At 42.7% G+C, this 16,517-nt stretch overlaps 1 protein-coding gene across 3 annotated transcripts; it reads left to right on the top strand.

The window, feature by feature from the left end:
* Window positions 1-369: 369 nt before the first annotated feature.
* On the top strand, window positions 370-16,059 carry CD164 (CD164 molecule). 3 transcript variants are annotated; one of them, XM_048844838.2, is made up of 6 exons: window positions 370-624; window positions 7,330-7,407; window positions 8,994-9,056; window positions 11,028-11,069; window positions 11,789-11,888; window positions 13,027-16,059. In XM_048844838.2, exons 1-6 carry the CDS (start codon window positions 385-387, stop codon window positions 13,191-13,193), a joined length of 690 nt encoding a protein of 229 aa, XP_048700795.1. In that variant the 5' UTR covers window positions 370-384; the 3' UTR covers window positions 13,194-16,059. The 3 variants fall into 3 exon arrangements, with proteins under 3 accessions (XP_048700795.1, XP_048700797.1, XP_048700796.1); XM_048844839.2 differs by having other exon boundaries at window positions 452-624; window positions 11,808-11,888; XM_048844840.2 differs by lacking the exon at window positions 11,028-11,069 and having other exon boundaries at window positions 450-624; window positions 11,808-11,888.
* Window positions 16,060-16,517: the final 458 nt, after the last annotated feature.

The raw sequence follows: 16,517 nt of genomic DNA, 5'->3' as shown, positions 1-16,517 counted from the left end.
GAGCCTCAGCTGCCCCCCCGCCCTTCTGCTCCACTGGCTCTACGGCCCCCGTGCTCGGAGCGTACTGGGGGCTCCTCACATTCACAGGCTGGACCCGGCAGCCAGCGCCTCCACCTCGCCGCCCACTCCCTCCCCCGGCCGCGCCAGGCCCCGCCCGCTCCGCGCAGCGCGCGGGGGTGGGGCGGGTCAGGGCTTGTCCCACCCTCTCACCAGCCCCCGGCAGTGGGGCGCGGAGGCTAGAGCGGCGTAGGAGCGCCCGAGAGAGGGCGGGACGGCTATCACGGGATGCGGTCACGTGCCGAAGGGGCGTGTTCTGCCCCCGCCCTGGCGCTCGGCTGGGGGACTGGTCCATGTACTCGAGGGGTGGAGGGTGAGGAGCCGCGAATGGACGGACCGAATCCTGAGCGAGGGCGGGGCCAGTCCCTTCTACGTAAGCGCCACGCCCCTCCCACTTGCTCACGTGACGTAGCTGGGCTCGGAGCTGCAGAGCGAGCGTCGTTGGGGCTGGTCGCGGAGGGTTCTGAGTCGCCCCGTCAGCCAGACACCGAGCTATGGGCCGGACGCCGAGGGTCCTGCTCGCCACGGCTTGCTTGGCCCTGCTGTGGTGGGTGGCGGCGGCGGCAGGTGAGGCGGGAGCTGGGGGTGCCGCGGCGAGCCTGGGGCGGCTCCTCCTGGGGCCGGGGGCTGTAAGCGGCGGGGCTCACCCGCCCCCCACCCCGCAATTCGAGCGCTGTGGCGGGCCCATGCCCCGGCGCCCAGCAGGAGTTCGCGCCTTCCCAGGCCGGGGTGAGGCGGGGTGGGAAGAGCGTCCCCGGGCCGGGCGCTGACAGGGCCCAGTGCAGCCGGAGCGCCCCAGTGCGGGGGGCCCTGGGTGACCGGCGCAGCTACACGGGCTGGGGGGCGTCTCCCTAAGCTCGCCTCTGTCGCCGTGATTCCCCAATGCCCTGCGCTGCCCCCTCAGCCCCCCGCGGCGCGCTGCCCAGGAGACTCGGCGGCAGCCGGCTCCGTTGCACGCGCACTCAGCTTTTTTACTCTGGTGTTGGATCCAGTTCCCGAAAGCGCAGCTTGCTGGTGTTAATCGCCGCTTGCAGCATTTGCTCCCCCTGCTACGGCAGGAGGAGGACAAGCAGAGCCACTTAACAGATTTGATTAACCCAGGGCAGTAAATGCCCAGATCTGCCTCCCGAAGCCGTGATTTATAGTTGGTATAAAAAAATGCAAAGACCACTGGGAGGAAATAGCGCAGCAAAACTGAGTAACCAGCTACAGATCCTGTTCTTGAGTAGTCAGGAGAATAAACTGTCACGTTGGAGTTTTTGATAGCCAGGTACTCAAATCTACAATAGTTTATTGCATGTTTCTAGATAACTTAATGTTGTTATATAGTATTTATTTATGTAAGTGTTAATTGGCACTCCCTACATCAAGGAAATGCATCACTATAATTAAGGCTAAGATTATGTCAGGGGTTTGGCTAGCGGCTGCTGGCAGCGGGGGACCCCACAGCCTCTGCCCAGAAGCTGTGGGTGGCGGGAGCCCCTGCAACTGATCGACCTGCCATCAGTGGTGACCCCTGAGCTGCCTAGTCACTGCTGCTGGCAGGGGTCCCCCCTGCAGTGGCTCAGCTGCTGTGCACAGCCAGGGCCACCTCGCGGCTGCCAGTGGCAGAGGGACCCCAGAGCTGCTCAATGGCCACGAACAGGAGGAGGGGGAGGCACAGCTTTGCAGCTGGCGACAGCAGAGGTACCCCAGAGCTGCTCAGGGGCAGGAGGGCCTCCCCCCGCAGCTCTTCTGCCACTGTGGGCAGCGGGAGACACCCGCCTCTCCCAGCCACTGGGCAATGGGGGTTCCTGCAGTTCCCAGCCTCTGAAGTGGGCGTGGGGGGCGGGGTGCTGGGCCCTCCTCCCTCCCCATTTTGTCAGGGATGTTTTTAGTAAAAATCAGGACAGGCTTCTGTGATTTTGTGTTTATTGCCCATGACCTGTCCCTGACTTTTACCTAAAATTATCCCTAACAAAATTGTAGCCTTAACTATAATTACTTGAAGATTGTCCTATCCAATATTTTGTTTAAACATTCATTCTCAGAATGACCTTGTACGAAAGGTAAATATTAGTACTTGCCTGTGGGGGAAGTGATTTGTCAAAGCCTCACATGAATTCAGTGGCATTAGAAACCAAGGCTCACTATTGCTAATCCTATGCTTAATCCACTAGATTACCATGTTTTTAATCACTTCAATACTGGTCTTGGTACATCAGATTTAGGGAAATATAAGGCAGAGATGTCTATGGGTGAGAATTTCAGTACTTAATGTATTTAAAAGATCATAATAAAAATATCATGACTTCTATTTATAAATAGTTAAATGTAGTAGATCCAAGTACAGCATGTGTAATCACATGGACAAAATTAGTGCTGTTTATACAGTCAAATGTTTAAAAGCTATTATAGCTTTGTTTGAAACAAAATGAGACTGGACATGAGTCATTAATATGGTAAAATCATATTGACTGTTCATATAATTGGTATTTTTGTATTACTTCTGCCAGTAATTCTGTGTCCTGATATGATGTGCATCATCCTCGTCAGCATAAGAGGACAGGGTAAATCTATGTGGGACTTTAAGTGAACAGTTTTGATAGAGGAGCAGTTTCCAGTCACTCCTCAAACTGAAGAGTGGCTGAAACCACTGTAGCATTATCTATTCCAGTTGTCATGTAAGCAGGTCAGCAGCACCTTATGAACTTGCAGTTTTTGTCAGTTAAGTCTATAGTACTGAGCTTCGGTTCCTCTTGAGATGAGAAGCTTTCTCTGCAGAAGCATTGAAATCAAGAGGCTCTGTGGAGTTCATTGCTGCTTTTGACTTCATGGAGCCCCGAAGTGAAACCTTTTAGAGAACTCTTGTGAAACCTGGGATGGCATCTGAAGATCTGACTCGTTCTGACTGAATTATTCCAGTCATTCAGGTTCAGGATCAAAGTTGACAGTTCCATTTTTGAGATGATGCAGTGGTATACTTGTACCACAGTGGTCAGGCAGACACAACTTTTATTCCAATATTTGTACTACAGTGGTGTCTGAAACCCCTGGTCATGGACTGGGTCCCTATCTGATAAGCAATGTACAAACAGAACAAAAAGATGGTGTAGTCTAAAGAGAGTGCTGTCTGCACCGAGAACCTCAACAAAGCTGTTCTCAGATGCCTTATTTTGGCAGCAACTTCTGTCCTGCCATCTCCATTGAAGTGCTGTGCCAAGCTGTTTGTGTGGCATTAAGGCGAAGTATCTGAAGATGAGTGCTATTCTGATTCTATTCAGGGTATAGTCATTAGCCATATACATCTTGTGACAGGGTCAGGCGAGATGGCTACAGGAGAGTGATAGAAGGCAGATATATTAGCCCCAGGTTAAGTAGGTCCCTTTTCCCTGGGTAAGGTGAAGGTTCCAGAACAATCAGGAACTTTCTGGAAACAATTAAGGCAGGCTGATTAGAACACCTGCAGCCAATCAAGAAGCTGCTAGAATCAATTAAGACAGGCAGGCTAATCAGGGCACCTGGGTTTAAAAAGGAGCTCACTTCAGTTTGTGGTGTGTGTGCAAGGAGCTGAGAGTGAGAAGGCGTACTACTGGAAGACTGAGAAGTTCAAGCATTATCAGACATCAGGAGGAAGGTCCTGTGGTGAGAATAAAGAAGGTGTTGGGAGGAGGCCATGGGGAACTAGCCCAAGGACTTGTAGCTGTCATGCAGCTGTTACAGGAGCCACTGTAGACAGCTGCAATCCACAGGGCCCTGGGCTGGAACCTGGAGTAGAGGGTGGGCCCAGGTTCCCTCCATCCCCCCCAACTCTCTACTTGATACCAGAGGAATTGACCTGGACTGTGGCTTCCATCAGAGGGGAAGGTCTCTGGCCTGTTCCCCGATCCACTAGGTGGATCAGCAGAGACTGCGGGGATTGTTCTTCTTCCTTTTCCCTATGCTGGCCAGTGATGAGGCTAACTGAGTGAACAGCAGATTTGAGCCACGAAGTGGCCAAACTGAGGGCTGCTGTGAACCTCTGAGGTAAGCAAATCCACCAATAAGCGCAGGACCCACCAAGACAGAGGAGGAACTTTGTCACAATCTCTACAGAAGAGGAGAACCTGCAGACAGAACTGATTTTTTTGGATCCATGCCTCTCTAGGAATTGTGACAGTCATTGATGGGTAACTGGACCAGCTTTCCTATGTGAATAGGATTGGTGTGTCCTCACATTGTGTTGATGAGCTGGTAAAGATGAAAAGGTGTAAGGAACCCCTTTTTCCTGGAAAGTGGAGAAATAGGCAACAATGTCTTTGAGTAAGACACCCCTCTCATAATTCTGAGGCAGCCTTATCCAGAAGAAAGGGCTGAATTCAAGACCCTAGAATCCTGAGCTTCATTGCTGCAGCCTTCATGTGGCTGAAGGATTTACCAGTCTATACTTTCACCTCAAAATGTGGATTTCCAGGTCTACGTTGCCAAATGTCAGTGCAGATGGCTTAGTGTGACTAAGTCTCTTCACAAGGAAATGTGAAAGGTCACTCAGGCCAGGTGAATGCCTTGACTTCAAGTAATAAATTACCTTTAATTTATATGGTGGCAAGAGCTGCTGTTTCAAGAGTGATGTCTGCAGGTATCTTGGGGCTGTAAGACAAAGCTCGGCTCTAAGCTTTGTTGTTCTAGGACAGGATCCAGTACATTTGAAGTCTGGCAGAGGATTTATCTGAGTCAGCAGATGTCTGCTCAGATTCAGCTTCAGAGGCTGGATGATTTGATCTCAGTAGTATCTGTGGCATACTTTAATGTGGAAACCATTGCTGACTGACATCTTGATAGACATGAGCAACATAGGACATGGGTGCATATCCAAGTGACGGGACATTTCTGGTCTGGTTCCAGTCTAAGGATAATTTCTAATTACAACTGGACTTCTGATTCAGCATTAAAAGATGTGTTCACTCTCAGGTGGAGAAGCCGTTAGTTTCTTCAAGAAAAACAGTACATCACTTTTAGTCAAGCATTGCATATGCTATGTACCTTAAGAGATCTTAGTATTCCAAAAAATAAGGAGGGTGAAGTTAGACAAGCTGACTCTCTATTTACGAAAACAGAAGTATCAGGTCACACCTGTTGAGAAACCCAGTAAGAGTGGGTGGACTCTGTCCTATAAGCCATTCCTGGTTTTCAGTTACCTAGTATCTTTGCTCCCCACTATCTCCAACTACTAGTAACAGACCCCATATGAGTGAAGATGCATGCTAAGCAGAAAGGAAAGATCAGTCTTGGTATTCAGGATTTCCAGTTCTGCAATGTAGTAACCTTGGCATTTGAACCCTGAGGGATGTTTTCATCTCTTACCATCCACAGCTGTCAGGTCTAGTTGCAATTATTCCTATTAATGCTTAGACTGTTGTTCTCTCTAGCATTGTATAGTACTTGTCCACTTCAGGAGCCAGGATAGAGTTCTAGAGTATGGAAAAGTCAAATTTTAATACTTGTTTTATCAGCTACTTGTATGGGCTTAAATGTCCACGCTCTTTTGGTACAATTGTAACAAATGAGGGCTTATACCAATTAGGCCAGCATTAACTAATTCCGTTTTGTTGCTTTATCCCATAAGTCTTTAACTGACTCTTATTTTCTGTTAAAAGAACAGGAGTACTTGTGGCACCTTAGAGACTAACAAATTTATTAGAGCATAAGCTTTCGTGGGCTACAGCCCACTTCATCGGATGCATAGAATGGAACATAGAGTAAGAAGATACAGATAAGTTGGAAGTTGCCATATAAACTGTGAGAGGCTAATTAGTTGAGCTATTATCAGCAGGAGGGAAAAAAACTTTTGTAGTGATAATCAAGATGGCCCATTTAGACAGTTGACAAGAAGGTGAGAGGATACTTAATTTGGGGAAATAGATTCAATATATGTAATGACCCAGCCACTCCCAGTCTCTATTCAAACCCAAGTTAATGGTATCTAGTTTGCATATTAATTCAAGCTCAGCAGTTTCTCGTTGGAGTCTGTTTTTGAAGCTTTTCTGTTGCAAAATTGCCACCCTTAAATCTTTTACTGAGTGGCCAGAGAGGTTGAAGTGTTCTCCTACCGGTTTTTGAATGTTATGATTCTTGATGTCAGATTTGTGTCCATTTATTCTTTTGCGCAGAGACTGTCTGGTTTGGCCAGTGTACATAGCAGAGGGACATTGCTGGCACATGATGGCATATATCCCATTGGTAGATGTGCAGGTGAATGAGCCCCTGATGGTGTGGCTAATGTGATTAGGTCCTATGATGGTGTCACTTGAATAAATATGTGGACAGAGTTGGCATCGGGCTTTGTTGCAAGGATAGGTTCCTGGGTTAGTGTTTTTGTTGTATGGTTGCTGGAGAGTATTTGCTTCAGGTTGGGGGGCTGTCTGTAAGCGAGGACTGATGTGTCTCCCAAGATCTGTGAGAGTGAGGGATCATTTTTCAGGAGAGTTCAAAATACTCCTCTGAAGTCTTGTTGGCAGACTTAGGGTACGTCTACACATCAAAGAAAAACCCCTGGCTGGGCCATACCAGCTGGCTCGGGCTCAGGCTTTAGGGCTGTTTCTCTGCTGTGTAGACTTCTGGGCTCAGCTGGAGCCTGAGCTCTGGGACCCTCCCACCTCGCAGTATCCTAGAGTCCTGAGCCCACACATCTACATAGCAGTGAAGCAGCCCCAGCCCTGTGAATCCAAATCCACTGCAATGACCCTGCTGTGGATTTTTATTTGCTGTATAGGCATACCCTTAGTTCTTTTTGCTCTTGTACATTTTTGTTCTCTATTTAGATGCTTATGAGCTTTAATAAATATATTTGGAGACCACTACATAAGGTATAATTGGCATTTCTGGGGCATGGCATTGGAATAGCAATAGTATTGTTGGCCAGGAGTAAAGTGCATTTGAATCTACTTGAGCCTAATACATGTGTAGTTGGAGTCACTAACAATACTTGAGGAAAAAAGATAATCCTATGGGTTGACCGCAAGACTAGGTGTTGACAGATCTGGGTTCTGTGCCAGGGATTTGTGATTTTAGGCATGTCACTTCTCTGTGCTACAGCTTCTTATCTGAAAATAAAGATGCTTTGGGGAGTTGATTCAGTTCATATGTAAACACTTTTGAGGGTGTTATGGAGGTCCTCAATTCATAGGTGCTAATAAGTAAAACTGAGATCTGTGATTTTTAAAAATGCTAGAAAACTAATCCCATTATCTTTGAGAGAGTTGCTCTTCTGATAATGATAAACTGGCCCATAATTAAATGTTTTCCTTTTTTCAGCCAGCTGTGCAGATCTTAAAACCTGCAGTGAGTGTGTTAATAGCACTATTCCAAAATGCAAGTGGAGTCAGTGCCAAGGTAAACATCTGGAAAAACTAATATTCAATAACTAGATATGTCTTTGGGTCTGATTTCACAAACATTTACAAGGGGTGATGGATGGTAACTCTGTTTTGGTGGATAACATAGTGAAAAGCAACACTATCTTAAAATTGTTCTAAACTGTTAAGATCCCAAAACAGAAATGGACACAAACTACAAACACTTAGACATGAAAGTTAAACTAATCTTAAATTCTTATCCAGTGGCAGCTGAATATTATGCCCAAAATACAAATACAGAATTTTTAAAGGCCCGCTAACCAAAGTACCTGAAGCACCATAGAAAATCTTAGCTACTAACTGTGCAGCAGACTTCTCAAAAGACAGTAAACTAGTTACTTTGTCTTGCTGGTAAGGAGGTTATGGATGGACCTTGACGTGTTAAAGTTGACAAGCATTCCAACATTGCAGTCCCTTTTGAGATTATCCCACAGAACTGTTAAATCTAGTCCTGATCTCAAGTGCCCCAAGAGAAGACTGGGCAGTAGACAATCCTTTTATGTAAGTTAGCCTATTTCTTTATATTGTGCCCAGAAGGCATAATCAGAATTAGGATCCCATTGTTCTGGGCACTGATCAAACATTGTGTTAAGACAGTCCCTCCCCAATGAGTTTAGATTCTAAACATGCAACACAGAAGTGGATGAAACAATTAGAACAAGAAGAGGAAATGAGGGTAGTGGTGATGGGATAATACATGGTTATGTAGACTACCCATGTAAGGTCTTATGGAGGATCTCTCCCCATAGTTAATGGAAAGCAAGTCTCAAACATTACCAGTCCAGTTTTGGGTTGCTCTCAAAAGGTTCTTTCCACTATAAATTCAGTATATGTAGTCTCTTTCCAGAATTTTCTGACAAAATTTGAAGCATTGTGGACAGCCTGTTTGAGAGGACTATGGACAAATAAGTGTGCTAAATGTCTTGAAACTTCTCAACAGGTTACATTAACACTAAATTGCTATGTAAATATGGATTGTCAGTTTGATCAAAACAGATAAATATGAATTCCTCTTAAATTGGAGGTTAAATTCTGCTTTAGATATATCGCACAACTTCCATTTATTCTTAGTGGAAGTCATTGTGCAGTATCACAGAACTGGGCCTGGAGTATTTTTGCCCTAGTTTTTTTTCAAACATAGTAACAGTAAACAATGGTGCTTTTAATGTTTTATTTAAACTTGTCTGACTGTTTATATCCACATACCTTTTTCAAAATGGTACATAAGCAGGTATCTGTAAGTAGAATATATTTCAAGAGGTATTACACGGATTGCTTACAGTGCTTATGTGAGTTAATGTTACTGTTCACTTTTGCTTTACAAAAACATAATGTCATTAATGGTGGAACACATTCACGTGTATTAAATCTTGTCCATTGAAATCGTCTTAATTCTAATAGCCAAGAGACTGACATCCCCAGGGAATCCCCCCATAGAACATTAAGACGTTTTATGAGATAACATAATTTGTAATTGATAAAGCATAATATTTATTTCTGAGAAATTGTCAATATAAAAATACCTTTTCCTACCGCTCCTTGATATCACTTTTTTTTGGACAGGATCAAACTTTTCTTGTGAAAATGCAACAAGACTTAACTGTACTACCATTTCAGAGTGTTTTTGTAAGTATCTGGATATTGTTTAAGTTAACTTGGAAAAGACTGCATTAAGAGTCATCTATTTGAGACAGTCTTCCTGTTCTTTACAACTTCCAGCGCTGTAGTTACCAGCCTCCACTAACCTACCTTGTATCAATTGTATAAGCCCCAATTGTATAAATCTGTATAGTATGTAAGCTTTAAGAGAATTGTCCAGTTAAACCTAGATTTACATTTATAAGAGTAAAATATGCTTTCTTGTATGCTAACACCGTACACACTGTTGCCTTTTAAGGAGCTTACTTCACTTAAAAAAAAAAAAATCCAAGTTGGGCCACCCCCCAACAGCAGAGTTTGGGTGTGGGAGGGGGTTGGGGCATGGGATGGGGTGAGGTGGGTTCTGGGCAGCACTTATGTGGGGGTCTCCCCAGAAGCAGCAGCAACATCCCCCTTGCTCAGCTGCTAGGTGGAGGAATGTCCATGCAGCTCTGAGCTGCCTAGGCCCAGAATGCTGGCTTCGCAGCTCCCATTGGCCAGGAACCACACCCAATGGGAGCTGCAGGGAGGTGCCTTCAGGTGGAGGTAGTATGCAGAACTGCCTGACCATGGCTCCGCCTAGCAGCTGAGTGAGGGGGATGTTGCAGCTTCCAGGGAGACCCCCAGGTAAACACTACCCAGAGCCTGCTTCACCCTGTCCTGTGCCCCTCCCACACCCAAGCTGCTACTGGGGGTGGCGGGAGGATAAGCATGGAGCCAGGTAGGGAGCGTGCTGGCCCTGCCAAACCCCCCTCCAGCACCCACGGGGGCCCTGGGCAGCCGCACACACAGACACACCAGTTCTATTCACTGGTATTTTTAGTAAGTCATGGATGGTTCTTGGGCCATGAAGATTTGTTTACAGCCTGTGACCTGTCTGTGACTTTTACTAAAAATACCCAGGACTAAAACGTTGTACTTCACTTCTAATTTCAGATTGTTTTAGGGACTAGCAATTAGAAAAACCTCTTTGTAAACTGATTGCATTTGCCCTGGAGTCACTAAGGTGAATATGGAACCCCAGAATGCCACTTTTTAGTAAACCACTTTCTAGTAAAACAGCACTTAACTGGCAGTTTAACATGACAATGTCAAATGAGTAGTAGAACTCCAATCCGTTCCTATTAGGTTTGCAGTGATCCTGTTTCTCCCATTATACCAAGTATTACTTGACTCCTGCATATCCAAGAGCTGTTAGATTGTATCCTGGGAATTTGGTAGGGGCCCCCTTTAGAAAGGAATCTTAATGAATCTGCTGCCCCAAATAACATGCATTGTCATCAGTACTTAGAACATATATAGCAAACTGCTTTTATTAACCAAATTCTTTTTTAAAAGTTCTAACAGCTTCTTAGACTGTATGCTCAGGTTTTACTTTCTGGTACTCACTGGAAGGAGAGCTTTATCTAAACTCAGCCTTTTGGACCACTGAAGATGTCCCAGCTTTCAATATATATTTTAATCACCCAGCAAGCCAGAGCAAATGCATACCTGCTTGTGGAATCTCGCTCCAAATTGAACTTGAACTGTTATGGGAAGACTTTTGAAGACACAAAGGGGAACTGGATGCCTAAATCTTACATATCCTGCCCAGTTTCCAGATCCAAAGCCTGGGTGTGCACCCACCAGTTAGCCACAGCAACTCTTCAGAGTCTGCGGTAGCTGGTTGGAACGTTCCATAACACTTGTGCTGAGCTTTGTGGTGAGAGTCCAGGCTTGGCCTCTGTTAGTCTGTTTCTGGCTTGAATTACACTATATGCGTGTCTCAATTTTGTTTGCTTGAGGTATTCTGCTCCCACAGTTTAGTGTTACTATAGTGCAGTGAACTCTCTTCCAATCTTTTTGCTACTTCACAATAGCCTTCATAATCCATTAAGCATTTTACTATCCTTAAATGGGAGTCTGTTTTATGTTTGTTACAATCTTGTAAGTTTTTATTTTTTACACACAATTCCACAGATTCATCTACTGCTGCTACCACAGCTGCTAATGCTACCACAGGTAAAAAAGAAATAATTGCTGTAATGAACTGATACTGGGCTAAGTAAGATAACTTTAAGCAAACTTTGGTAGAACCCTTGTTTTACAAACTAATTGGGAATAAAATTGAACATCTCAGTTAAGTAGGTACAATGCACAACTGTCTTGTCCTACAAACCACTACAAAGGATTTGCCAGTGATTGAAGACATAGGAATATGAAGGGAAGTCAACTTGCTCTTCATCTACATCATTTTTGTTGTGACTTACTTTTTTTCCCAGTCAGGAAATTTGGTCCATATAACTGCTTATTCGTAAGATTAGTGCTCATAAAACTAAAGTTCTACTGTGTAAGTGAAACAGATTTCTAGCTGAGGGAGTTGTCTCAAATATTTTAGATGTTTCAAATATCACAGTTATGTTAGTGCTCCACACACAATAAAGAACTATACTGTCTAATGAACTAAATCCATTTATAATAGCTTGAGAGCCTTAAGTATTCAGGTAACTATACTGCAGCAAGACTTAAATTTTAAATATACATGTAGTAACAGCTCACAAATTTGTCTATAAAAAATTTACTTAACTTCACAGCATTATAAGTACCTCTATTCTATGTGTACATAGTCTGCATTTTTAAGGGTGGTTGTTCTTGCTTGAGTGAGATGATAACCTATAAAAACTGAAGCAATTACAAAATAGAACTTACAAAAGTGATACTTCCAAGTTCAAAATGTACAGACGTTTCTCTACAAAACAGCTAACATCACCAGTGCAACTTCACCTGCTGCTTCATTTACTGCTTCAAGTACTCCAGTTCTCTCAACAGTCAGTACACCAGGTAACTTTTTTCTTTTATTGTCACAGTTTAAGTATTTAAAAAAAAAAATTATTTGGAAATAAAAATGTTACTTAGGTGACAGGAAGTAGTGAAGAATAGTAACAGCAGGTATGCCAGAAAGTCATGATCTTGCATGCCACAATTACCTTTTATCAGGGTGGAATATCAGTTGTGAGATGTTGCCTTGACAGTAACAAACACTGCTCAGTGAAATTTCAAAATAAGTGAATTGGCTAAATTAATAGTTTGGCTTCATTTCAGCTATGTTAAGAATAGCTTCACGAGATGAACTTGTGAAGTCCGGTGACCGAGTTAAAATATTGCACTCCTGACACCCTGGGTTAAGGTAAAATACTCTAATGCAGTGTTTCTCAATCTTTTTAATACCAGGGACTGGCTTGCTCCTTCCTAAACTGTGTTGAGGAGATTTCAGGGACTGGTGCTGATCCATGGACCAGTTGTAGAGAAACACTGCACTAACATGTGTTGGGCAACAACAATAGGAGCCAACTTAAAAGGCTAGATCTTGAAATTATACCACCTAATGAAATATATTCAAAAGGGGGAGGTAGTTTTTAAAAGCCTATCCATTTGGTGATGGCTACAATGCCCTGTGCGTTGTGATGAGGTAGATCTAAATCTTTTAGTTACACATTACTAGAAGATTTTATTTAACAGATGGGAGACTATTCAAGCAGAGATTTTATTGACTTTAGTAAGGTCATTCACTAAATATGAGCAGAACCAATAGCTTAGGGCGGGGAGCAGAAGAAAGGGTTTCACCTCATTAGGAAAATTGTTTTTGGCCTTCTGTGGGAGTCCTGATAGAGGTGCATACCCCTTTGGAAATCTTAGATATAGGCTGCAGATCACAGGTTGAAAGCCATTGCTGTAAATGTTGCTTAGATCCTCAAACCTGGGAGTACTAAGGAAGGAAGTGAAGAACTGTGTTGGCAAATGTCATGCTTAGGGGTTGTCAGGCATACACACTGTGCTTTCTTAATCCGTGTTTAATCTCAAACCTCTTACTGAACAGATTCATAGTACAAGAAGGAAAACCCCAAATTCTGTACTAATATTTACTGTAAATGTGACATCCTCTTGTTAAACTATAATCTATTAATTTGTTGTTTAACAGGTACAACCCATACTACTGAGAGTCCCCCTAAACCAGCTCCTCACAAGTCTACATTTGATGCTGCCAGTTTCATTGGTGGGATTGTCCTTGTTCTGGGTCTGCAGGCTGTAATCTTCTTCCTGTATAAATTCTGCAAGTCCAAAGATCGGAACTATCATACTCTCTAGAGCCTGTCATTTTACAATGGACTAGTAGCCCAACTCCTGTAGTTCACTGAAACAAAATATATTCTCTGTCCCACGTGGAACACCACAGTTCAGAATATCCTTTAAATCTCCAAAAGAAGACTTTTTGAAAGGATGATATTTTTGTAACACTGTACTTGGCAAGAGGTGGTATGAATCATCTCTGGCTCAGCAGAGGTACTCCATATGCTGCATGAGTCCTTGTGATTCTTGTTTTTCCTTAGTGGCTGCAGCTGTGGGACTTTTCTTTTTTTTAAACTTGACATGCCAAATGTAGACTCTCAATGATTCTTGTATTCAGTGGTAACAGTCTCGAGTAGACAATCTCATGATGATGATTGTGGAGGCTAATTTAATCAACCATAAATGCGGTATCCCTATCATTTTATCAACATATGAATTATCAGTGACTGACTTCTGGGAGTGAAATACCATTTGTGCTAGCTTGTGGCTTTTGTAGTGTACTGCGAGGAAGGTTAACAAAGGTTTGTAGAAGTAGAAACTGTCTTCATAAAATATCCTATTGGAAGAAAATAATGCTATACCCATATTTTTCTACATGAGAATTAAAGATGCCAACTAGGAATTGTATTGCACATTAATTTCTTAAATTTGGCCATTAGTTGTTACAACTGAAAGGGTGGTGAGAATATTTCCCCTCCATGTAAGAGGAAATAAAGTCCAGTGCCTTAAAGAGAGAAAGTTAGGGTTGCAAATTCAAATGCTTGTGCCATTTTTATTTGTATCAAAGTTAAAGGCTGATGCAGTACTAGCCTAATAGAGTAAAGCAGAGTACACCCTTCCAATCTCAACATTCACTACAACAAAAACATGGCTAACATTTTATTTTCTGACCTTTTGAGAGGTTGACTTCTTTTGTGAATGAGGGACTGGGATATTGGACTAATTTTGAAGGTGAACTAAATTTTCACTTGTCTCAAACTATTTCTGGCCTGTAACAAGGCAGGCATAGGAAGGCTATAGCATAATTTCACATTCCTGACTTCAAAAGAGCACCAACTTAAATAACATTTTTTCAGACAAATGTGATCTATTATTATTAGAGGTATTCAAGATTACTAGAACAGAGAAACAGTTTGCTTTGTGCATAGTAAGTTTCACTGTTCTCCACTGCCTACAAACACTTTCTCCTCCTCTTTGTGTGGGCCTTTGATGCAGCACTATGGGAGTAAAACAATATAAGATAATGTTGGAAATGGATTGGGCAGGCTCAGCACTTGAAAAACTACATTTTAACTATTAAAATTGACTAAATTTCAAATGGATGGTGTTCCTTATCCCCATTTTGAAGAAATTCTATAGCCTTATGCAGCCACTGACTTGCATGATTGAAATGTTTACCTTAAACTGGGTGTTTAAACATTGACTGCATGATTACTAATTAAGTCATGGCAATGTATGGGTTTTATAACTTAATAAGTAAATGAAAAAGCATTTTAGTTGCAGTGAGTTTTATTTCCTCATGCTCTTCTGCCTTGGAAAGCATTCACTTTGTTATGCTGCATAAAAAACTAAACTTGCTATATAAAATTGTTACCAGACAGTGCTGTACCTTCAGAGAATTTCAGGTTAATGTACTCCTGACAAAAGCCAGGCAGTCAGCTCAGGTTTATTAAACAGACTGACCACCCAACTTCCAGCAAGCACTGTTTGTCTGGATTGGATGGTGTATCCTTGGCCTTATATTGTAAAATCATTTAGTCTGTCATTCCCCTCTCCTTAAATTGTTTCATAACTTAATTTGGGCAGAGGAACATGCTCTATGCACTTATTTCTATAATGTGACAAATAAGACCTCCCACTTTTCATAAAACAGTTTTATTTAGTATTGTGCCTAATTCTCTAAAAGCTCTGTCTAACATTTTGGTCTTAGAAACTTGCAGCAAAAGGCTACAGGAGACTTAAGGAAAACAAAGCTAGAGTTAAACCTGGAGTTGATTAAAGCATTTTTAGCAAAATTTTACACAGTAACTGAATTAGTCTCACACTGATCTTGATTTATGTTAGAAAATGTGCTCATTAAGCAATCATTTTTTCAAGTGCCTTAATTGTTTTAAAATCTCTGGCCTCAGATTTGTTGGAAAAACCAATGGGGGGAACTTGCCTTAGTTACTAAAATAATCCTTTGGTGTCAGCAATTGCTACTTACCAAGACTTAAGAAACCCAGGATCTTGGTGCCATTGATGTCAATCTTAAGGAAGCTCTAATTTTGTAATGCAGAGTTATTGCAGAACTATAGGTTTAGTCTTGTTCTAGGAAGGTGTAAGTTTTGTGCAGCAGCCTATATGCTTGCCTTGCTAGACAGACTAACTTCCATATGCTGCTGATAAAATCATAGCTAGGACTTAGTTTCTGTCTGGCAACTCAGTCTAGGTTGCCAGACATGTGCTTAGGCTGCCTTGCTATGGTTTTTGTTTTGTGTTTTGTTAAAATTAAGACAGCTTCCTTGCAAAATTACAGTGCCAGGTAGTCTGTGCTGGCTACTAGCATGTGACTAACAGAACTTTCAGGTCCTCTTAGTTCTGTTTTGAAGCAGAAGGTAGCTTCTTAAATTGTCTCCATGGGGTAGTTTTATTTGCCATTAGGCTGCCTCTTTAAATCAGAGCTTAAGCACTGAACAGTAGTGACTCTTTTTTCAAGCTGTTTATCATCTGACTTGTTCCTGAAACCACCTTGTGCAAATATATATTTATCAAACCTGATATCTTATGAATGTTCCTTGCAGACATTGCTGTATTGTTTGTATTTTGTGTTCAGTGGAAGAAATGCAAAACAAAACTAATCAGAAAACCAAATTGACAAATAAAATCACATTTATTGAATGAATTTTTTGGTTTTATTCTGTTTGTAAATATTGTCTCTCATTCTGTGGCTTTTAAACAAGTGTTCTCAGCCTTCTGGGTGAATCTTAGTGAAACTGCTCCTGCAGAGTAGTAATCCTTGACACTCATCTTAGCCCCTCTGAGAAAGATTAGTACTAAATTTCCCAGCTGTAAAAGAACCTGTGATTAATGTGCCCAAGGTCACACAGGAAGAATGTGACAGACATGGATTGGGCTAGGGCTCTAGCCACTGGACACCGTTCATGGTATTGAGGGAAGGGCACCTGATGCTGGATTCTAATGTGCACTGGCAGAGTTTGCAACATCTCTGCAGTAATGTGAGATGTTAGTCACTCTTCTTTCACTGACTATTCCTATGCTAGGACAAAAATCTACTGAATCCTAGTGTAGTCAAGGCAAGTTGTTGTTTTAAACTATTAGAGGCAAATGCTGGGGCATAGC

Source organism: Caretta caretta, chromosome 3 (assembly GCF_965140235.1).
Source record: "Caretta caretta isolate rCarCar2 chromosome 3, rCarCar1.hap1, whole genome shotgun sequence".
Taxonomy (NCBI): domain Eukaryota; kingdom Metazoa; phylum Chordata; order Testudines; family Cheloniidae; genus Caretta; species Caretta caretta.
This window is presented reverse-complemented; position numbering and strand designations above follow the sequence as displayed.

Bases quoted from the DNA above. Each gene is read 5' to 3' on its own strand.
- CD164 (XM_048844838.2), top strand. From the start codon at position 385: ATGGACGGACCGAATCCTGAGCGAGGGCGGGGCCAGTCCCTTCTACGT. The intron at 9,057-11,027 runs GTAAGTATCTGG...ACAATTCCACAG, and splicing joins TACCATTTCAGAGTGTTTTT to ATTCATCTACTGCTGCTACC. The intron at 11,070-11,788 runs GTAAAAAAGAAA...CAAAATGTACAG, and splicing joins AGCTGCTAATGCTACCACAG to ACGTTTCTCTACAAAACAGC.